General features: G+C 42.5%; 1 protein-coding gene across 3 annotated transcripts in view; it reads right to left on the minus strand.

The window, feature by feature from the left end:
* The window catches only part of PLEKHM3 (pleckstrin homology domain containing M3), a 170,820-nt gene that overhangs the window by 128,037 nt on the left and 18,122 nt on the right, over positions 1-24,661 (minus strand). For all 3 annotated transcript variants that reach the window (XM_081051707.1, XM_081051706.1, XM_081051708.1), the window contains exon 3: positions 7,233-8,162. In XM_081051707.1, coding sequence (XP_080907833.1) covers positions 7,233-8,162 — 930 coding nt within the window. The remainder of the gene's footprint in view (positions 1-7,232; positions 8,163-24,661) is intronic.

The following is a 24,661-nucleotide window of genomic DNA, read 5'->3' on the forward strand; positions in this document are numbered from 1 at the left end:
TTTCACTGCCTTGAGGGTTTGGCCAAATGCTTCTCTGAACACTGAGTGCTACATGGCATGGACTGCGCCTGTCTCGTCATCCCTCATTTTCCTTTGTGCGTCCTCAACCAGACTATAAAGCCCTGGGCGTCCAGGCCATATCTATGCTTCTCTTCTATCTCCCATAGTACCTACTACATGAGCACACAACGGAAATTCAAGTTTTATCCTTGATAGGTAGTAAAAACCAAGGAGATCTTCCCCTGAGTTTAATTCTGTACGAAATATAAGGATGAAGTTTGAAATGGGAAAGTAGGGTGAGATACCACTTTAGCTCTTCAGCTTTCATATTCTTTACAACTGGTATTCTCTGATATAAGCAGAGACAGGATACATTGGTCTCCGAGCCAGTGGCCATGACGGCTTAACCCCTTATCTCCCAGTCCCAGTCTCCTGCTCACCTCTCTCAAGCCCCTCCTGCTCTCTTGGAGGGGATTCTATAAATCTGGGAAGAACACAGCCTACACCTCACCCTACTTTCATATTCCAAGGTACCTGGCAGATCATGTGTATGGTATCCATGAGGAGTTTAATATTAATAAATGCTGTTGAAATGAACCCTCCACCAAACTCCATGTAAGGATCTTACTATCAGCAACCCCTCCACAGTCATACTCAAGGTTGGGGAAATAAAACAACCCTTCAGGACACACAAACTAGAGATTTCTCCTCTGGAAGACAACAAACTAATACACTAAAAAACAAAATGACTTAGACAATACAAGGTGAGATGGCAACAACAGAGTAAACCATTTATTTATCTAAGCTGTTTCTATGTTTTGGGGGCACATCTAAGTTTTCCATCATTGTCTTCTCCTCCAATTAGCTACCCTGTTTCCCCGAAAGGAAGACCTAGCCGGACAATCAGCAAATTTGGAGCAAAAATTAATATAAGACCGGGTCTTATATTATATGAGACCCGGTCTTATATTATAGTAAAATGAGACCAGGTCTTATATTAATTTTTGCTTCAAAAGACACATTAGAGCTGATTGTCCGGCTAGGTCTTATTTTTGGGGAAACACGGTACCTGTTTATTCCCTAACTCATATAATTCTTCATTATTACCATTCCTTGCAAGTGGGAGACAAATTTGAAAATGGGGAACTGGAGATATCAAGAAAGGTCCATTTTCTTTTTATTTCTGTCTCATTTCCTTAGTAGATCTGGCACCTGGGCTGCCAGAGGATCCCCTAATTTTTTACATGGGGATCAAACAGATTTTGGCTATGTTAGAATTTTTTTTTTAAGAGCATAATATACAACTTCCCTTCTTGACACTCAAAAATCTACAGATCTTTCTTTACCTAGACTCTTGCTGCATAATCAGCTCCCACATTCAATTTCTCTTTTTCTTAAGAATTGCTATTCTGCATGATTTACTCTGAGGCCAATAAGTAACTAACTATGCCCAAATCAGAAATATTGCTTACTTCCAGACTGGCAGCTACTTAATGAATAATTAACCACTCCATACTTTCTATCGGGGATGCTTGTATTACCAGGGTAAAGAAAGGTATCCTTTCTGTCTAAACAATGTCATAAAACAGGCCTTTGCCAGAATGTCGCCCTCATTTATCACATGAAATGCCATGTGGTATTAACAAGGTCGATACTGTTTGTTTAACATATTTTGCTTTCATAGGGGCTTGAAATGATTTGTTTTTGCAGCTGTAACAGAGTTAAATTAGGGATTTAGGCTTGGTTTAGCTAGTTGGGCATATATAACCAGGGGCTATTAATTATCTTCCTGGAGTGCTTTGTCATCTTCCCACAACTTACAGCATTGTTGGGGGACTGAGTTATACCACAAGCAGCCAGAATCTACCCTCAGATAATCAATGCCTGCTTCTCAGGTACTGAGGGGAGACTAAATAATTGAAATTTCTGTTTCTAAATCCATAACTTTCTCCCCCCACCACCAATGCCCGCCCGCCAACATGTAAATGTTATTAGTGCACAGGTTGGTTTTTTTTTAAGTTGAGTAAGGAATTTAAGAGCAAGTCTTAGTTCAAAGACTAGTTTCAGACATCCGTTCCCACAAATGAGAAACTTAAAAAAAAAACACTTTTCTGATCTTAAAGCACCAATAATCAGTCCTTCCTCACACTGCTATTCTGCCTTAAATGGAGCAGGGGGGGGGGAGAGGAGGAAGTTGGCTCCAAAGATAAACTTGTCAAAAGCCTGCACTACAATACTAATTCCTCTCTACCTGTTTGTGAATGTCAGCTGGGAGCAAGCGCTGAAAAGCTTTGGGGGGAAAAATCAAGGGTAAGAAGGGGGAAAGGAGGGGAGGGGAGCAAAGAGAAAATAGAGGGCAATTCTAACAAAAATGAAATCATACAACACACACACACACACACACACACACACTCAGACACACAAAGAGAGGGGGGAAAATGCTCCCCCCAGCTCAGTCCTAACAACATACTTCTTTATCAGAGGTTCATTGTCAATCAATTAGCTGAGGCAGCAGGGGTCTGTGAGGTGGGGGCCTCCAGGGAAACAATAGGCAGCCCTGTTGTATTACTATTTAATCACTTTTGCTAAATAAATAGAGCAGCCCCTGAGGTGCTGTCATGTCAAGGGAATTTATAACCAAAAAAAACTTCATTTTTCATTGGTCAGTCCTTTTTTCCCTTCAGGACAAGAGAGGGTTATTACTGTAGCCTTAAGTTCCATCTTTGTGTTTCTTGCCTTTGATTCCCACTCGGACCCTGCCACTTTCTGGCACTAATTTGTCAGGCTGAACAAAGAGAGGATTTGTACCTCCTGTAAGGTCTCAATTAGGAATGGCTTCTGCTGTATTATGTGCCATTCAGAAAGGACACAATGCCGGTAATTACAGGAATTTGCACTAAATGGCTGAAGAATTCACAGCAAAACTACACACACACACACACACACACACACACACACACACACACACACACACACACACACACACACATCTTGGGCTTACCCCTCCCAAGGGATGGGGGGAAAAAAGGAAAGCAAAAAGCTCTTAATACTAGAGAGATGTAATTACCAACAGCAGTCCCAAGAGGTTAAACAGCAGCCAAAGAAGTAAAACCATAAAAACTGACAGTGTGAAAATGGTGGAGGGGATCCCCTCGGCTCACTGCTTTTCCTGCTGTCTCTTCGTTAACATTTTCAACTTCAGTTCAGAATCAGGAACACCGTCCCACAACGGGACCATCCAATTTCACTTTCAGATTACATAGCAGTAACAAAAGGAATGCTTTAAAAGGTGAGCTTTGTTTTGCATCTCTTGTCGAAACTATAAACCGGCTCTGGGCCCTTTTATTATAGTACTGTACTCAATTGCTAGGTTTCTTGATTGCAGGGAAATTACAGGAAAAATATCTGTGTGTACTAGTGCCAAGAAAACCATGCTATCTATTGAGGGGAAATAGGTATGTACACATGTCTAATTCCTGAAGAAAACAGAGCTGCTGCCTTATAATCTAATTTATACAGCATTTTGTGAACAACTTAAAACCACTTACAGGTACACATTTCATAAATATTTTACTAAGCGGCATAAGCATTTGTTTTAGCATTAATATTTTAATATCATGTATTCTCCATTGCCAGACATAATTTTGAATCCCAACCACTAAAGAAGCGTACCCCATTTTCTGCTACAGAGGTGTTTCTGCAAAACTGTACTAAAGCATCACCAAATTGATTGTTCTTAAATACTACTTTCATCATGTGCTCTTCTGCTCAGGGGCCTTCTGTGTCTTCATGGTGAAACACTAAGTTCAACCTTATCAAACTCCCCTTTTTTTGTAGGTAAAAAAATGACCAAATATCTGCAATTTCACACAGCTGCACTTGGTACCACCTCTGACAGTTCTCTAATCGCATGTGTGTGCCTCACTTCTACAGCTTTGTCACAGTTGTCACTTGGCATTCACAATGTGATGATTTGATTAATGTCTGTCTACGCTAGTGGACTGCAAGTTCCATGAGAGCAGGGACCATGGCTACTTCCTTGCAACACTGACTTGTCCAGGTCCACCCACCTTTTGGGCACATGCTCAGAAACTCCGCACACAATAAATGGTATAAATGAATGGAAGAACTTAATTTTCAAAGGCATGTTTTCAGGAAGAAGGAACAGCAAGTGTAAAGGCCCTGGAGGCAGGAATGACCAAGGTAGGTTCCAGAACATCAAGAAGACCACGGTGGCTGGGGCTTCCCAAGCGTAGGGCAGCCATGGAGCTGGAGAGGAAGCCGTGGAACAAACCACACATAATCAAATACAACTATAAAAAGTTCAAGCACATGTTAAGAAATATACAGTTATAAATAAGCATGTATTTTCAAAACCATAACCTCAGGCATTTTTGGATGGTAGTGGTCCATTTTCTCTGCAGGGCTCTTTAAATTTCAGAGAAGGATATAGAAAATTCTTCACCTACAGAAAGAATTTAGTGCAGCAAAGCCAACTGCACTATTTTGTAGATTTAAAAGCCAACATTTGTGGCTCCCCTAAATAGCAACTGAATGACATCATTAACAAAGAGCTACCCAGCGCAATCTTCCACTTTTAAAGTTTATTCATCAAAAATACTTAAAAGGGGAGGGCCTAAGTAGACATAAAAACTTACAGTCTAAAGAGGCTCACTAAAACCATGAAACATTGTGAATTAGCTTCTCCTTAAAATAATAGATAAAGCCAAGATCCAACTGAAAACAATTTACTGGACTTTTTAGCCGTCTGGTCGGTGAACGCACTGTGCAAGCAGCTTTTTCACCGAATGAGTTTATGAGGACGCAAAGTTAAAGGACACAAGTGCTAAACGAAGAAGCCAGCTGGTTTAGATTAACTGTGTTTGTGAGAAGCATACATCAATTTTTAAAGTTCCATCTGCTATAATAATCTTTGATATAATGAAGAGCCTCCCAAGTAATTTAAAAAACATTCAGAGGTTTGCTTAACAAGTTTCTTCTGCTTTTTTCTTTTGAGACTCTGCCCCCTACAGGAGATGAAATATTCCCACCTAAGGTAGGAAAGCAGTATTCCTAGCGTTTCAGGAAAACCAGGCGTATGGCAAGGCTGCTGAATGCAGCACTTTCCGACGGAAGAGAGAGCATTGAAGTGAAATGAACATTTTCGACTTTGGAATAGGCCGCACTATTCAAAATAGGATTGACTTCTCCCCTCCCCAAATTAAAAACTTGCCGGTGCCTCATTAAAACTCCAAACCAAAGCATGAAGGTAAAAGCTGAGCAGAACAAATGAGTTTTGGACTACATTATCCTGTCTCCCGGATTCCCTACCACCACTCATCCCCAACCTATTCTCCAACCAGCCAAATTTAGTGAGCACCAGAAGTAGACAGCAAAGGGAGGCACCCAAAAACATGGAACCAAAAGTAGCTGCCCAAAAGTTCCATCTCTGCACATTATGCAATCCTTTTCCTATTCTTTTCTACTTAGCTTCCTTTTCTCCCTGCCTCTTCTAGTCACCTTTCTTTATCTTTTTCCTGTTTTCATTTCTCCAACTGCCAAATGCAGTGGACCTGCTGAATGGTACCCTCTACCTGCATTTCTCCTCCTCGGAGTGCTGGGAACATTGCTAAATGCGGTACAGAACAGTGCACACTCCCTGCGGAAGCAAACTTATGAGAGGAAGTGAATTAGGTGAAAACTAGGTGACAATCCTTATGTTACACCTGAGGCTTTTCGTCCCCTTTTACAAAAAGTTTCCCAATTCAGTTATTTTCATCTCTGCCTTGAGAACTGAGCTATTCTCCCTGATAGATTGTTGACCCTGTCAACAATCGAAAACCACAGAAGTGTTCCACAATTTCAGAATGTCCACAGAGTAAGCACTCCATAAATTCCTGCTGAATGCCTCAACTCTGAAACATATCTACCAGTATGAGACACTGAAATGTCAATCATTTTTAAAGAACTACTCCTCTAATAAGTGTCTCCTTATTTCAAAACCATTTTCCAAAAGTAGCTGGCTGGCTCAGAGAAGGCCTTTCCTGCCTGCAGATATATGCGTGTCACACAGTATAGCTTCTTAACTGACTTGGTGTTTTGGGTCTCTCCAACCCCGCCTTGCGAGTTTCTGTTCACCATCACTGAGATCCTCCAGGCAAAGCAGGGAGAATTCACTTACTACCCCTCTGCTTAGGTAAATTATTTTTCAATAGAAAAAGCCACCATCATAACTAACCTAAATTCAAAACGGGGGTTTTCAGTGTGCCACCAACGATTTGGCTTTTCAGTGCAGAAGCAAGCACAAAATTTAAAATTTGGTCTTGGTTGGTGGTGAGCTTCTTGTACATTTTTAAACAACATACTTAAGTCTGATATACTTGAATTAAAATCATCCAAAGCAGGCTCCCAATTAAAGTTGCCTTCATGGTAAATGTTTTGTCACAAATAGTGGGTTTAATGAAAGAGAAATAGTTTGGTATCATTTATAGTAGATATGTATTGTAGATTTGGTTTAGCAAGGGCTTTTCTCTTTCTAGTATACTGCTTTGGGGAGGGTGAGAGGAATCGGGAGTAGGGAAGAGAAGCCGTAATAGGGTTTTAAGAAATAATCGATGACTGGTCTTGGATTCCCCTTCGGGTCTCGCCCTTCCACAGCAGTTCCAGAAGCCCTAGGCTTCTGAAGGATGAGGCACAGGCCCATCGTGACTCAGAGGTCATCTGCTTAATCATCATCTACCCTGATCCTAGCCACCTCCACATTTCAGTCCAGATCGACGTTTTAGATTCTACCTTAACGAAACTTGCCACAGTCATGACCAATGACAGTTACTGACCATGGATATTTTCCTTGCCTACGGATGTTAGGAGTCAGCCTAGGGCCTGACTGTCTCTTATGAGACAGTGTGTGACGTCCACATCACAGTGACCTTTGTTTAAGAAGGCAGAGGAAACAGAATCACAGCAGACACAGGAAGCCTAACGTCTAGTCTGGTAACGCTTCCGCCAAATTTTGATTCAATGGGGACTATCATCTCTGCTTCTACTTACTTTACCAGCATGGCATGAAGATAAACAGATGTTTTAATATAGCAAACTCCTTGAAGGAGAGATGCCTTTTAAACAAGAAGGAGCTGGGACTGGCCTATTGAGGGGATTTTTTAAAGTGAATTCCAAACGTGGGGTTCAGAATTGTCCCTTAATGAGCTTTAGGCTGAAAGTTCATTTCCTACCTGCACATTTGAAACTCTGAGCAGTGAGTCCCCGCTCCAAAGACAAAGTCGTCAGAATGCTGAGGAAGCTAGTGGTCACGGACTGACGTTTGTTCTTCCTGAGCTCGCCCGTCTGGTCCCTGGGCTTGTTCCTCAGTGTGACTTGCAGGTTTTGCTCCGAACTCCTTGCCACATTGGCAGCTGTCTTCAGAGCTTCCATCCACTCCTGAGCCCTCTGCCGGGTCTCAGCACGGAGGCGGAGAACATCTTGGGGAAAAATGACTTGAAAGCAAGAGTCGCAGTCGTCCAGGTTGTCCATGTGCACAGCCAGACACACGTGCACGTTGTAGCTGAGCAGGGGGTCCTCGTCCAGCTTGCCAGGCTGAAAGGCCATGAGGTAGGCCCTGCTCAGCACGAACGTGAAGGCCTTCCAGTTGTTCTGCACAGTCAGCCTGTACAGTGTCCCCGACCTGAGGATGTTCTCGTACCGTGTGGGGTTATCCGAGCCAGGGCACGGTGCGAGCAGCTCACTGCATTTCCTCTGTAAACAGTGATTCTGTGTATAGGCCCCAGGACAGCCAAGGCCTGGCGAGTTTGCCAGCTCATCCTGCCGTCCCACGTAACCGGGCACGGCGGCGTGCACGACCTCCCAGAGCTTCTGTCCCCAGTCCAAAGCCTCCCACGGCGACTCTGCCTTTAGCTGTAGCTGAGTGTTGTCATACAGAACAGTGTCCACCAACCTGGCCTCGAGGTTGCCCAGAACAGATATGCTCTGGAAGTGTGAAAGCTGGTACGTGGCATAGAGGCTTTGATTCCCGCTGCTGTCCAGGCTGTAGAAGTACAAGTTGTAGGGGGAGAGTTCCGCGTAGCAGCTTTGCCAGTAACTGTCGTGGTCCTTTCTAACCTCCAGGTAACCCTTCTTCAGAATGTTTGGGAATGCCTGCTTGTGTTCTAGAAAGAAGAAAAAAAAGAAAGAAAGAAAAGCATTACTTCATTAATATAAATGACCTGAATGAGATGAAAAGGCAGGTATAAGAAACCAAGCACAGGCGTCAGCACCCTTCTGGTCCAAACTAAACATAGGAGTAGTAAAATTCCAAAGTAGTACCTACTGGACACAGTGTAACGGGAAAATCTCAGGCCTGAAAAACTAGGGTGGAATTATGAGTACAGGGAGGCCATGTCCATGTGACATGCAGAGGTCTGTGTGGAGAACAGAAACACTGGAATACATGTGACTATCCCTGCCCTGTGGGCCCAGGACACAATTGCACTTGGCCAGGATTTCTTGTTTTCTAGGTAACACTCTACAGAGTCCCAGATACATGAGACAGAACAAAATGTTCCTCCTGCCACTTGACCTAATTCCCTGCTAATACTCATCTTTCTCTAGTGTGGTGAAACCAGGAAGGGTCAGTGGAAAGGACGGAGCAAGAAGTATGCCACTCACAGACTCCTGTTTCTCAGACACCCCCATGCGTCTTCAAGGCCAGTTCATGAGTCTTCTGTCTTATAACCAGTTCTCCAGACTTGCCTCAACTAGCTCACTTACAGTTCTCTGCTTAGATAGCAATCTTGCTGAGCCTGACTGTTATTAAGCTGTTCCCACTGCTTCCATCAGCCACTACACCCTTAACCCTTCACTCAGCTATCTCCTCTTCCACAAAGGGGGTTCGTCCTGACTCCACCAACCCCCACCCCCTTGCCTGCATACACACACTCCTGGGGCAGTATCAGATACTCCTCCTATATTATTCCTCTTTGATGGGCTCTTATCAAGCTGTATTATAATCATTTATTTAAATATTCAACCAATAAAATACATTTTGAAGTGTTTTTTTTTTAAGTCTGTCCTCCCTACTGGACTGTAAGCGCTCGGAGCACAGGCGTGAGGTCTGTCTTTTCGTCTGAAAAGGACGACACATAATGCAATGCCTGGGCTGGCCTGGTGGCTCAGGAGGTTAGAGCTCCATGTTCCTAACTCCGAAGGCTGCCGGTTCGATTCCCATATGGGCCAGTGGGCTCTTAACCGCAAGGTTGCCAGTTCAATTCCTCGAGTCCCACAAGGGATGGTGGGCTCCGCCCCCTGCAACTAAGATTGAACACGGCACCTTGAGCTGAGCTGAGCTGAGCTGCCACTGAGCTCCCGGATGGCTCAGTTGGTTGGAGCGCGTCCTCTCAGCCACGAGGTTGCCGGTTCGACTCCCTCAAGGGATGGTGGGCTGTGCCCCCTGCAACTAGCAACAGCAACTGGACCTGGAGCTGAGCTGCACCCTCCACATAAGATTGAAGGGACAACAACTTGAAGCTGAATGGTACCCTCCACAACTAAGATTGAAAGAACAACTTGACTTGGAAAAAAGTCCTGGAAATACACACTGTTCCCCAATAAAGTCCTGTTCCCCTAAAAAAAATAAAATAATGCAATGCCTGCTATATGATAAGTACTTTAAAAAGACTTGCTGAATTAGAAATAAAGCTGCTAACACAAGGCCCAGCACACAGCGTGTACAATTCCCTTCCCTTCCCCTCTGCTTCACGAGTTTATCCGGTCATGTCATCTGGAATCAATGACTAGCTGCAATATATATATATATGTTTAATGTTTTAATAAAAGGGGACATCACTTGGGAGACTTCTTGATACTTTTATCAGGCATGAAAATGCCAACCGTGCAAGAGGGAGCAGTCCTCCTTGGTCGAGATTTTCATTTCTGACATGTTTCCCAATCTCTTGTGCTGACACACATTGGAGACAGTCATAAGCTAATTGAGTCATTCCCTAAGGAAGACAAGTAACATTCCCAAAGGGTATGATTTCTGATCTTGGCTGAAGAAGAAAAGAGTAACACAGATCCAAATCTTAAAATAGCAAACCAAAAGAGAAAAGGAGAGAAATGAGGCAGAGAAAAGCCAATTTTACCTGCTCTCCATCTCTCGTCCTGACATTCATTAGTATTTCTGTGGTAACTCAAAAGCCATTAATTTCTTGCAACCCACACTAATCCCTTTGTAAAAAGAGATAATGGATGCCTAGTCTCAGGTTATCTTTCTTTTCTGATAATGCAATAAGGGAGGCAGCACTGCAAGAGACACCGCTGCTGCCTCTTGGCCTCTCATTCCTGGCTAACGCTGATGACAATTCAACCTTTCCCGTAAGACATAACCACGTGTCCCTCTATCCCCATCCTTCCTGTGACCCAGCAGCTCAGCTATGTGTCCCTAAGTAAAATAAAAACCACCTCTCTTGCTTTAGCTAGGAATTTTCCTCTCCTTTTCTTTCCTTCCTGAGAGCTTTTTACAACAGCTGCTACCGTGAATTAAAAATTCTACCTTAATTGGGTCCAAACCAGCAGCAAACCTGACCAAAGCCTCATATCTTTCTGACTGTACCAGTTAGGATGGTAGATGAGAAGTCCTCTTACGGAGTCTCAAAAGTTTCCTCATCTTCTTGATGCAGATTAAGGATAAAAAAATGCATTGTGTTCCAGTATTTTTCCCCACTTCATCTCAGCCCTCTCTAAATAGGTATGTTAAACAAACGGAAAAGAGGTGAGTTGATCATAGCAAATGGTACAATCGTACAGGCTGCACTTGGTAGAGTAATTCTTGAAAACAAAGAATCAATAAAAAGAAAGCAAATGTGATTAGAAAACTGTTGGAGGGCCTGTTTAATATCAGACCTTATTAATATTTGGGTGTGAAGTATTAATTATCTTTGACTGTAGAGGAATGGAGAACTACCATTTCTGTTTAATTTCTAACAACTGCTACTTTCTATTGGATCTGAAGTTCAGTTAATTTTTTTTTAATTGACAAATCAGAAGTTATATATTTAAATCTAAACTTTCATTAATTTACTATAGTTCAACTTTTGTTTCCCCAGACCATATCATTTCAACTCATTTAATTAACCCATACACATTACTGTAAAGTGTTCAATTTTACAAATAATATATCGGTTTACTAATATGATAACTGATTCATATGGGACCCCTAACAAAGATTATCGTGACTTCCTCAATAAAATAGAGAATGCTGACCAAAATGAATTACTGTGACTATAAATTTCATCCTGAAACCACAAGGCAGTAGAGGTTCTTTTTCTTCATGAAAAAGAAAAAAGAAAATTAAACCACAGAAGTCTTTGTTTCCCCATTGCTTTCCACTTCGGCTAGCATGAAGACCTGGTTTCAGTTCCTCCTCAATAAAGATCCCTTTTCCCTCTCCTCTCTGTCCTATCGTACCCCATGCTGTAGCTTAAGGACAATAATTGCTCCTACTAGTAACTGAAGAGGAAGAAGGGCATTTGCCGCGTCATGTACCGGATTCACTTCCATACTGCCCACCGCATGCTTCTCTTGCCATTATTTCTTCTATCTGTTCTCAAAAAAGTTTCCATTCCCTTGGCCACTGCCTCTTAATTGAGGTCTTAAATAGGCTCCCACTTCTAGTTTTCCTCCCCCCTGGCCATGTCACACACTGTTACCAGGTTAACCTTTTGGGGTCACTCAGCCCCTCCCATGCCCCCTCCTTAGGCCAAAACCCTTCACAAGTTTCCTGGTGCTACACAATAAAGTCCAAACTCCTTAGCTTGGCCATAGGACATTTTATTATGGAAAATTTCAAACACACTCAAAAGTACGTGGAAGAGTAAAATGAACATCTCCATGGAATCACCCCTCAGCTTCAAAAATCATCAAGTTGCTGCTATTCTTGTTCCATCGCTCTCACCCCACTCCAACTCTTGCTTTTTAGTGTTTTTTTGTTTTGTTTTGTTTTTTGCTGGAATATTTGAAAGCAAATTGCTGACATTTTATCATCTCTATTCTAAGTACTTCAGGGTGTATGTCTAACAAATACAAATTTTAAAATGTATGTATGATACCATTTTCACTCCCAACAACATGAATAATTCCTTATTTAATACCCAGTCTGTGTCTCATTTCCCCAGATTGGCTCAAAATTTTTTTTAATACAAATGGTTTGTTCAAATTAGCTTCACACATTGATTTGGTTGCTATGTCTTTTAAGTCTCTTTAAATCTGTAACAATTTCCTCTTTCTCTTTTTCATGCCATGTGTTTATTAAGTAGATTAGTTCATTGTCCTATAGAATTTCTCACATTCTGGATTTGGCAGAGTTTATCTTCATAGAATTATTTAAATGTTCCTGTTTCCCATGTTTTCTGTTAACTGCTATTTAGATCTCAAGGTTCAGTTAGATTATTTTTTTTTTTGCAAGAATATGTTACAGGTGGTTGTCCTAGGGACATTAAGATTGATTAAGAGGGTCAGAGGATATTAGCCTGATATGCTATTATCAATTTCCCCAGGGACTCTTCCCACAATACAGCCACCTTCTCCACTCCCCCACGTTCCGGCCATGTCACCTGATGCTGTTTCCATTACTCACCAACTTTCATGCATTTTCTCTCACATTCCCTCTGCCTAGATTTCTTCACCTCTGCTTGTCCATGTTTTCCTCCACATGAGAGCTAGTGTAAAATCTCACATATTCTGAAGTCTTTCTTCTTCATCCCCTCTAGTTGAACACAACTGTCCCCCTCTGAACCCCCATCGCTCTATGGCTATATCACGCTAATGACTCACATTTTAGATACTATTTCACATTCATCAAATATGTATTAAATTATATAATAAAATTATTTTTTAAAAAACAGTAAGAAATGTAAAGAAGCAAAAATGAATGTTTCTGCCTCCACATCCTAGTACCCACAATCCTCCTGTCCAGACTGTGTACCATTTAGTATGAAGCCTTTAGACATTACATATGTAATAATATACACAATAATCAGGTGTGTTCACAAATATTAGCATATATAATTATGGAACACTTACCTGCTTTCATTTTAGTCACTTTATGTAATGTTGTCTTTTTAAAAACCATCATGTCCCAGATCACAATAAATGAAACATTTAGGTAACCTAGTTTACCAAGAAAATCGGAACTGCCTGAGTCAGCACATGAAATCACAAGAATAGGATTCTAAAGACCAGGCAATAGAATGAAAGACAAAAAGTAACATTTTAATGTTTCCATAGAAGGCAACAACCTACGCAGTGCCAACAGTCCAAATCAGAATTATCTAGGCAAAAGTAAAGGAAACAATTCTTGTCGATTCTTGTAACAAATTAATAAATGTGAAAGGAAGCCAAAGTGGCGAATGGAGTCTCATACTACTACAGCAGTACGCTCTGTCCCAGACAAGCCCAAAGGATTGCCTCTCAAAGTTTAGCAGACATATTACCTTTCTTTTGCTCTTCATCATCTTTATTTTCAGTTTCCCTACAGGTTATCCAGACTATCCTTAGCTACAAGGATAGATAATTTTTAACGTCTGAAAGTCTAGGAAACAGGATTTACAACTATTAAACGGGTTCAAAAATAAGGGAGGAAAACAATTTGACACACATTGACTGAGTACCAACTACGTGCAAATCAGGATACTAAGCTTTGCTGGAGACACAAAGTCCTGTAAGTCCTCACAGTGCTGACAACTTGGTTTTGGTAAATGACTATTATGGACTTCTAGATCAATAAAAATTGATTAGCTCAAGATAAAAAACCACAGTGTCACTTCAGAACAAAGACTCCTGCAATATGGTTCTTCTTCATGAATGGCCAATGCCAATTACCTGTACTCAACGGTTATTATCTCTTCACTTCCAGATCCCTTTCCCAGCTTCCCAGACTACAGTGCCACTTAGTTCAGCCTCACCTCACAGCTCTGGCCCAGGTGCTGCCAGCACGACAATGACAGCCTGAGCATGAGAGCACATGATGCCACTTCCTCAGAGGCACAGAGCTCCCTGAGAGTCGTCCACCCACCTGCCAGCGCCACTTTCCCCTCCAAGACCGCATGCTTCTCTGGGGTCACTTACAACCTCTAGGCTTCAGGACTCAGCTCTCGGCCCTGCCTCCAATTCTAGGGGGACTCCAGGACTTCATCTCGTGCAGACTGACCAGCTCCACCCCACCCTCGGCCTAGAGTAACAGCCCCTTCTGCCACTGCCTGAAGCAGAGACAGAGGCTAACTTTCACTGACTGCTACTGACTGTCTGGAAGCCTGTACTGAGAAAAATACTGAGACTACAGCCAAATTTAGTGGGGGTGGGGGGAGCAGCGTGATGTCACTGAGGTGGGAAAAGATAAACGTTATGTATTTGCCATCTGATTTTAGGGTCTTTATCCACACAGGTGTTTACCTTCCTTGACCGTCGAGACCTAATTTTCTCCTCCACAACAGGGACATCCTAGCCCTTAGACCTCTTCACCATAAAGTACTTACCGACTTCCAACATGGTACTCCTTCATGTTTCTGTGGGGCATTTTCTCACTCCTCCACCTCACCTACCTTCTACTCCATCCTCGTAAAGGCCTTTAATCAGGAAACCCTTCTACTTCCCGCCTTGTAGTTGCTTCCTTGTTTCTCTGGACTCCTTCCTCCCCTAGATTCTGTGCTCGATAATTAAAACCTGTTTTCTCATACTTCCCAGATTTAATCACCAATGCCAGATCACTACCTCTGTCTATATTCTCTGTTTAAGCCTAGCATGCTTGAGGAAGGTACTGAAATATTAGCCCAGGTGTGTTGGTCCGTTTGGCCTTCCATAACAAAATACCATCACCTGGGCAGCTTGTAAACCACAGAAATTGATTTCTCCCAGTTCTGGAGCCAGAAGTCAGCTCAAGGCACCAGCTGATTCAGTGTCTGGTGAGGACAAGCTGCCTGGTTCATAGACGGCTGTCTTTTCATTGTAATCTCACATGGTGAAAGGAAATGGGGAGCTCTGTAGGGCCTCTTTTATAAAAGCATAATCCCATTCATGAGGACCCTACCCTCATGACCTAAGTACCCCACAAAGGCCCCACCTCCTCAAACCACCAGTTTAGGTGTTAGGAGTTTAACATGCGAATTTTAGGGGGGCACAAATATTCAGACCATCGCACTGGTAAACAGACTCATGTTGCTCAAATTCTATTATATCTTTAATCCTGACAACTCATTCTTTTATTCATTTCAACATATCCCAAACACAATCCCCAGAACAATTTTTCCACACCTTCTTTATTCTTCCCCAACAACTAATTCCACTGTCTCTTCTTTAGTGCACGGTAGGTGGCTCCTTTAAATACACTGTACTTGGCTTCCCTTCAACATTACACTAACCCATGTCCTATACAAGTGCTCTAGAGCACAGTGGGTAAGACCGCAGGTGCTGAAGCCAACTGGCCTAAGTTGAAATTGTAATTCTGCCCTTAGTGGCTGTGTGACCACGGGCAAATTACTTTACCTGAGTCTCAGTTTTACCATCTTTAAAATGGGACTATAATAACAGCACCTACCTCATTGTCGTGTTTGAGGAAGTAATGAATAGCTCTTAGAACAATTCCTGACATCATAAGTATTCAATAGATGTTCCCTATTTCAGCTTGCTGGTCTCAAAAGAAGAAACTTCTTGTTTCCTTGTTAAAGCTTACTCTTCCACCTCTACTCTGTACCTAATTCCTTCCCACTTCTTCAGAATCTCTTCCTCTACAATATTTTAAAGCATCCCTCTATTAATCTCTTTTCCTCTTGTTTTCCAATATCTTAAAATTTGTGTGTCTATTAAAACAAATCATTCACTTGATCCTACTTCTCCTATGGCTCAATCTGTCTTCTTCCTTCAGAATCCAAATTATCACAGTGCCTCCACTTCCTGTTCCACACACACTGGCCTCTGGTTATTGCTCTGACCTCATCTCACATCAGTTCACATCCCTTCTCTCACTCCAGCCACAATCCTCTTAGGTTCTTTGAATAAGCCAAGCACATTCTAGCCTCAAAGTCTCTCAAGTTGTAAACCTCCATTTGGAACCTCTCTCCCCAGGTCCAGTGACCACTCGTCTCCCACAGTTTTTCACCTCAAAGATGTCATCCCTTCCCACCTTAGTTAAACAGCTCCCCTCAGTCCCTCTCTATCTTACCACTTTGCTTTATTTTTTTCCAAAGCATATTTCTCCTTCTCCTTGGGGGGCAGAGGGAGGCCTAGAGGTCTCTCTCACACCCACATACTCAGTGGCTGGCTCCATAAATATTTATTGAATGTATATACAAAGGACTACTCTAGAATTAGAGGCAACACCAAATGAATCAGACCCAGATCCTGTTGAGAGAGCTCATAGTCCAGTTAGAGCCCTTCTTTTTCTTGTCACGAGTCCCGCTTTCTCTTGCCACAGACACGCTAAGCTGAATCCTCATCCCCTCACATCATGATGGCTGGCAGAGCCTCCTACTTGGCTTCCATCCCTTCCCTTCTTTCCATCTGCCAATTCGACGCATGCATTCTTGGAGCCTGAGGGGACGCAATAAATAGCATCCCTGTTCTTCACCCCAACTTCAAACCAACTGAGATGGAGAGAGGGTAGACAGACACATGGAAATCCAAACATCAGCGAGGTGGAGGAAGCAGCTTAGGAGTCTTCCTAAAGCCTAACCCTAGCTTGTACAAACTTACCTCTGAGCCACAAGCAGCACGGATCACCACAGGCGCCCCTCCTGGGGGACTCCTCAGGAAAGGGTAATGAATGGAGGAGCAAGTATAGAGAAGCAACCAGAATCAGTGCTTCCTGTGAGAGAGGCTGAGTTATAAAGGCCTGGTTCCTCTACTAAACCTGCCCATAAGTCACTCCTCCCCAGGGATGGAGTGTGCAAAGGAGAGAGAGAGGCCAAGAGTGTGAGTCTAATTGATGTCCCTTTACACGGACACAAAAGCTACGGGAAAGAAAGTTCCCCGCTACCTTCCCCCCTCCCAACCCTGCCAACTTCCAGACTTCTTGTAAATTACCCTTTTAATCTTGACTTTCAAGTAATTTTCAACTGCTTCTTGCCAAACATATCACATTAAGTCTAACCGTATGGCTTTGAAGATCCTCCATAACCTCAGCCCGCTACTGTCCTCTTCCAAACGCAGCCCTGTTCCAGCTTAGCCTCTGGTCCACCACAGACACACACACACACACACACACACACACACACGCACACGCACATGCACACACACACACACACACGCACACACACGCACGCACGCGCACGCAGTCTTTGTCTCCACCATGGCTTAGCCCGAAAGCTCAGCTGAATCGTCCTTTCCTCAATGGAGACTTCTCTGACATGCGAATCGATCACAATCATCTCTCTTTTCTTTACATATCCGGTTAACAAAACACAGTATCCCAAGTCTATTTGTGTCATGTTATAGTATTCAACTGTGTGTACACCAGAAACTAGAGAAACAAATTTTAACCTTTGGTCTTTGTTCTCATTAGAGGTACATGAGAGAAGTGAAATGAACAGGATCCACGGTAATCATGACACTGCCACAAACGTCCATAGTCTAGTCTGGGGTAGAAACAGACCTACAGTATATATTCCTGGCTAATATTAGCTAGACACATCAACTTGGGGATCTTTCCCGTCTAAGCTTTTTGCTATGAGCAGCAGTGATAGAGTGTAAGCCAACACACTCTGGGTCAATTTCCCTTCTCAAGTGTAAACCTGACCAGGAGATCACACATCCAACTTCTTTAACGCAGAGGCTTTCTGCCTTCTGTGATGAGGGTAATCTCTTCTCTTTATAGAACTTTTTGACCCAGAAAATTCCAAACATCAACTCTCAAACCATGACCATTTTTGCTATGGTAAGCTTTCTGCTCTTTTCCTCTAATCTATAGAAATTAAGTATAAAAGAATACTTAGACCAGCAGATTTTAAGATCAATGGCATTTCATTCCTATGTCTTAGGTAACATACAGAATCAGAGAAACTTAATGCCAGAAGGGACTAGAAATGCCTTTAGCCTAGTCCCAGCAGAGGCAGAGCCTGTCAGTTACTTCTCCTACTGTCTAGTGCACCACCCCCCCTTCTTTACCAACAGAACCCTAGTTTTGTTCAGGTGTGGTGCCATGTTTAGAGAAGATGGCCTCTCCCCAGCCCCACAGACAGAATCATGATTTATTTCATCCAATCACAGTAATTCCATTTTCCTTTGCCCGAGATTGCTTTAGGGGTGGGCGTGTGACCCAGTTCTGCCTGCTGAGGGGCTGCTTGCTATTGGAGGCCTCTGGGAAAGAGACCCAGAGGATATGCCCTGTCTTCCCTTACTGACTTTGGCTGTTGATATCTAAGAAAATCATCTGTGGGTCTGCTGCAGCCATCTGTACCAAAGAGGGGAGAGAAGAGACATCTTCTGAGGATGGCAAACCAAAAAGCTGGAATGTGCTTAGATGCTCAGTGACCCTGGGACCACCTACATATGGACTTTTTCGGTGTTTATTGCACACACTGCTTAACATTCAGGAAGTGCTCCACAGCCATCTGTTAGATAGATGAAAGACAAGATGATAAATGGCCTTACTACTTATGCCACTTTTAGTTGAGTGTGCTATTACTTAGTCTGAAAACATTCTATCTGATTTAACAGATTTGGAAAGAGATTCCAGGAAGCAAAGTGACTTGGTCAAGGTTACATCTCAAAGTGTGCGAGTTGAGAGTGAAACTCCAACCTCCAGACTTTCAATCTGGATCCCACTGTGCTTTACTTGCGGTGGAAGGAATGAGTCCGACACTTCCTCAGGCTTGAGTGACAGTATTATTGAGTGGTTATGTGTGGCCTCCAATGTCCAGCCTGGCTTGGGATGCTAGCAGCATCACATACTAGCTGTATGGCCCGGGGTGAGGCCAACTCCTCTAAGGCTCACCTTCCTCATTTGTAAAACCAGAACAATACCATCTATCATACCGAACTATTATGAATATTAAATAAGATAAGCAATGAACACGTCTTAGCACATATTGGGTATAAAGTTAACTCATTAAATGATAGCTGAATGACAGTATTAATAACAACAAACTTCATTCAACTTGACTCGAGCTATATGCAAAATTGAAAGAGGTAATTTCCATTGTGGAAGAAAAAACAAAAAAACAAAACCAAAACTGAACTGTCCTGATTTTCCAAGCACCAATACATACAATTCAACCAAACACTTTGCATGTGATCATACTTGGTACAACACAAAGTCTTCTACAACAGGGTTCATATCGTCAAAGAACTTCCAACCTAGAGTGGGAGATGGATGTACAAGCCATCACTTACAATGTACAGCAAAATAAAACGTGCTGTGGCAACATAAGGTGAAAAGAAAATAGAAGTTTCACTGAGAAGGATATGGAAAGGTCTCAGGGAGGATGTGGCATTTGAATTGGTCATTGAAAGATAACGGCGGACTTTGAAAAGTGAAAAGGGCAGGGAAGGTATTCTGGGATGAAGAGACAGCATGAGCAAAGGCCCGGGAGCTTGAAAGCACATGGCACATTCAGAAATGGCACACAGAAATGGGTGAATTCAGAAATGGGTGAAGAAAGGGGCGGGCGATAAGGTTAGGAAGATATCTATGTGCTTTATAAGATTTATACTTGATTTTGTAAAAAATGGGGAACCATGATTCATTTTTGAGAACAGAGTAGCATGACAAGATTTGTATTTTAAGAAGGTAACTTTAGCAGTGTGTCAAATTAGTAACTACAGTTCTTCTTAGCCAAAAGAGATAAAATACATTAACAGAGCAACCACAAAAAAGTCAGACACTTCATTTTCAGAGTTCCCATACAGAAATGTTAGGAATCAGAATGCGGGCTGTCGATGAGGCATGTTGGGTTTCCGAATAGCTGCCACAAGCCAATAATCTAGCCCATGGAAACTATACAACCATATAAAATCAACTTTCTGTGACCTATTTTAGCAACTTCTTTGTACTGACTAATCTTGCTGAAGGGTGAATCATAAATTCAGCAAGAGACCATGTCCTGGTGACCTCACTTGTTCTAAGCCTGCAGGAATATTCCCACCTCTACTGGCTCCAAGGCTTTTAAGAAACATCATAATTGCAAAAGCAGTCATTTTCGTATAAGTCCCAAATTTGGCTTTTTTTTTTTTTTTTTTGTCAAGTGAAAGATGGGGAAAAAGGGAGTCGAAACAGAGTAACATAAAACTCAGGATAAAGAAACCATCCTGCCATGGTTTTTCTAGCCCTAAAGAAAATCTCTGCTTGAGACCTTCTCCTAAACTACTTAGAACAAGAAAATACAAGCATAGGAATGGTACCAGGTCGCCAGAGAGTGAAACCGACCGAAACAAAAGCCCAGCTGACCACTGCCCTTGCCAAGCAGATGATAATGTGAACACAGTCAGGGAGAGAAAGCCAGCCAGATTCTGGCAGTGTGCTGAGTTTCAGAGCCCCACAGCTAACGCAAAGCACTTCTTTAAAAATTTTTGATTTACAAAAGTACAACAGCAGTTCATCCAGAAGTAGAGTTACAAGGCACACAGAAATTTTTGTGTTAAATAATTTCAAGCATACCTACATTTCCATTACGACCTTCCAGTACCGATCTGACTACAGTAATAAGCTCCTAGACAACCATGAGTCAGGGTCAGTTCAAATACATCATAGAATGATGCAGTTTGAGAGTTGGGAAGGATTAGAGAGATAATTTAACCTGCTTCACTAGGTTTATAACCAAAGGCAACAGACAAGCGCTTTTTCCAAACCTACATGGTGAGGAATTGAGCTGGGATGAGACATGCAGCTGAGTGTGCTTTCCTTACCGCCTCACCTTCCTCTACTATGTGTACACACTTACAGGTATAAGTGTGTGTTTGTGTGTGTGTATATAACCTATTTTTCATATTGATAACATACCTAGTGTCCACGTGTTTCATACGACTTTTTATGTTCTCGCCTAAATACGCTCGTATGATGATATTTGGAGTGTAATTCTGTGACGTCAGGACCCTGTCTTCTTTGTCCTGTGGAAAATCCCCTGGAGAATATGGCTAAACCATTACTCAGTGAACAAGAACAGGATGACAGTGATGCAAAGGGGTAAAGGGTTAAGTAGAGAGATTAGTCAAGGACATGTTTGTATAGAACTAAGATTAGTGCTAGGACTAGAAATCAGCCATTCTGGTAGTGGGACCAGGGCCCTCCTTCAGGGCTCATTCCCAGTCACTCCTTGCTACAGCTGCCCAGGGCATGGCAGACCCAGGGATGGCAGTAAGGAAAGGAGCTGACCCTCCGGAAGCTTTGGTCTCCACCACCCATCTTGAAATTCTTTAGAAATAACTGCCTCTGTTGCCATCTGACCTTAGAGCTATTCCTTCCTATCAATCCATGAGCGAATCCTTTGCACATTGCTACCTAATCCCCAGATAGAGTTTACTAGGTTGGATTCAAGCCACACATCAGTGACCTAGTAGGACCCACTGGTAGTACCCTTCATCCACTTCGCACCGGCAACATTCCATCTTAAGAAGTCTGTCCTGCATCTCTCTCTGCCTGAGACAATGCAATCTCTAGAATGTACCTTTAAGCTTCTAAGTAAGACTGAAAGAGGCAGCCAAAGATGGGGCAAAACCCCAAACCTTCTTTCCATGGTTACAAACCCATGGGGGCCGGTTCACTTAAGCTCTCTGCATACCTAACATTCAACAATGTGCAATGCAGCTACAATCTTCTTTTTGTGGACTCGCTGGTCTCCTGAAAATAATATGGTCAGTTCTACATTGTCCATGTATTTTATATAGCAAAAATGTTAAATGCAGGAAACAATCCTTGCTTTTAGCTCAACTGCTTTTGTGTGTGTTTTTCCTAATTTTAGTTTGATGAATTAACTTTAGTTCGATGAACATTATCCAGGTCTGTTTCTTCCACACTACTTTCCATCCTCTACCACCACGGAGACTGACCGCCAATAAGGCTTTTGAAGCAGAGGGTTCTGGAGACTGAGAACTACTGGTTTCCAAAGTAAGGATGCAGCCTAACTTAGTCAAGAACATAAACTCTGGATGAAAATGGCCTGGGTTCAAATTGAGGTGGTACTGTTACTAGCTGTGGGACTAAAAGCATGTCTGAGCACATACTATGTTCAGAGTGCTATGTTAGGTATTTAGGACAAAATCAACGAGTAAGAGACAATCCCTTCCTCAGTGACCACAAGCTCTGATGTGAAAGACAGTCAATAGTTGATCACAAACCCAAATGAGAGAGGGAACGAGTGGTCCATTTCCCATTAACAAACCACTTTCTAGCTATGAGAAGGCACACGGCAGGAAGGCCAATTCAAGAAATACTTATTGGGAAGCCATTGCATGAAGGCGACTGCCGGGGAAAACTGGGAGTGACTGGTAGTGTCACCTGGCTTCTCACTGATGAGTTTCAAACTCAATAAAATAAAACTAATATTATTAAACATTTATTAAGTGCTTACTATGTGCCAAACATGGTTCTAAGAAGCACTTTAGATGTTTTAACTCATTTGATACTCACAAAAAATTGAGGTGAGGACTACCATTTTTCCACACTTTATGACAAGTAATAATAAAGGCACAGAGAGATTAAAATAACTGCCCTATTTACAGAGCTAGTAAGGACGGAAACTCTAACAGTGCAGGTTTAGTCAATGTTTTTAACCAAGACACTACCTTGTTTGACCAGAAGGCCTTCTTCAGACAGGCCTGACTGTGAGCAAAACAGCTGTCCTTACACCTCAGCTACCTACTGCCCTCATTACGCCACAACCTGATTTGCTTTATGCGCAGAACAGCATTTATCCTCAGAAGCCCAGTTATTCATCACCAAATGAGGCACAAAATGTAGCCGTCCTGCCTAAGGAAGAAGACCCTCAGGCTTGTGGTCATGAAAGAGAGGCGATGGAGGGTGGCAGGGGGCAAAGGAGGAGGAAGGGGAGGACGAGACAGAGAAGAACCATTCCCCGTACGTCTGTAAGCTACTCAAGGTGAGCTCAGAAAAGGAGCCAGGAAAAAAAAATAATCAACTGGAGAAAAACATTACTTAGTAATAAACCCATGGGTAAGAGAGGAACAGGGCTACACACAAAATCAAGTTGACCTCGTCAAAGGAAACCCATTTGACTAAATTTTATTTCTTCTGAGAAGCCTCCAGCCTCTCATTAACCCTCGCTAATTTTTAGAACGGCCAGAGCAGGCAATGGGAGGAGGATGGGTCACTTGTGGGCACTTTGAATTTCAAGTGCCTGTGAGACATTCCAACTGACATGTTCACCAGGCAGCGGGGTATGCGAGTCTGGAGCTCGAGGAAGAGGTCTGGCCTGACCTCAAATCTCCAGCTAGTGCCAAGATATCACACCACCTCCCTCTGCTGTTGGCATATTCCTTCAGGAGAAACAATAAGCTTTTCTTTAGTTTGGATTGCTAATTTCAAAGGTTTTAAAGTAAACTTAACTCAGAGATCTTGGCTGATTTTGACTAGAATGCACCTGAATGTTGGCACCTGGCCTTCCCCACCCCCCTCCCAACCCCCACCAATGCTGTGAGAATTATAGCCAGCAGAGTGACCAGCCATGTATCTAGAACTCCTCTCCACACCCAGCCCAAGAACACACAACCAGTGGGTACGCGCTGCTTGCCCCTGCCCTTCACCTGGGGAGCAATAAAAACATGATTTATCCTGCCTGCTCTCTGGGGCATGCCAGAAAGAAAAAGCATCAGAAACTTGGCGTGGCATTTGCCCAGCTTTGCTAATTCCTGCAGAGACGCATACCCCATGGATGACCAAAAGGTTATGTTATATCAATACCTGCAAAGCCATTTGTTACAGTTTATTTTTCAAAACGCCATTCAGATCTTACATTTCAACATCATTTAATATTCGACTTTTTTTAAAACTGAGAATTAAAAAATAATATTCACAACCATAATATACCAAAGAGAAACTAAGGGAAGATCTGGTCCTTGCATTTATAATCCGAACGAGACAGGAAAAATAAAATGGAAATATGTCATCCTCATAATTTTGGTTGTATCGGGGATTTAGGATGGTTATGAAGGTGAGTGATAAAAATCTATGTGACCTCTTATGAAACCAAAAACAACAGAGGTTACTTGCTAATCTATGAGCACACCTGTCTGTACATGGGCTCGTGGCAGATATCTCATTCTGCCAGGCACATGGGTCACTTGTTTGTCTCCTAAGATCTAATCAGTTACCAAGTCCTGTGCTTTATAATGTCCTTTTCTTTTTAATCCCATGGTCACCACCCTTTGGCTATAGATGTTCCAGAGGGCTGGTGAAAGTCTAGGAGAGAAAACAAAGAATACAAGCCATAAATTTGAGTGGGGGGAAAAAGTGTTTTGAAAGGATGGATTTGAACGGGTTGTGAAAATAAAGCAGCACCTCACAAACAAGAATGCTACCTGTCCTTAACAGGCATACTAAATTATATCCTTTCCTCAAGTTAACACCTATAAAATAATTTTGTTAATTAAAATGTTAAATGTACCAACGGAATACCAAGCAATGACAGACTGAAGTAACACTAAAATAGCAGTTAAGTACACAAAATCG

The sequence above is a fragment of the Rhinolophus hipposideros genome (genome assembly GCF_964194185.1).
Source record: "Rhinolophus hipposideros genome assembly, chromosome: 6".
Classification (NCBI taxonomy): domain Eukaryota; kingdom Metazoa; phylum Chordata; class Mammalia; order Chiroptera; family Rhinolophidae; genus Rhinolophus; species Rhinolophus hipposideros.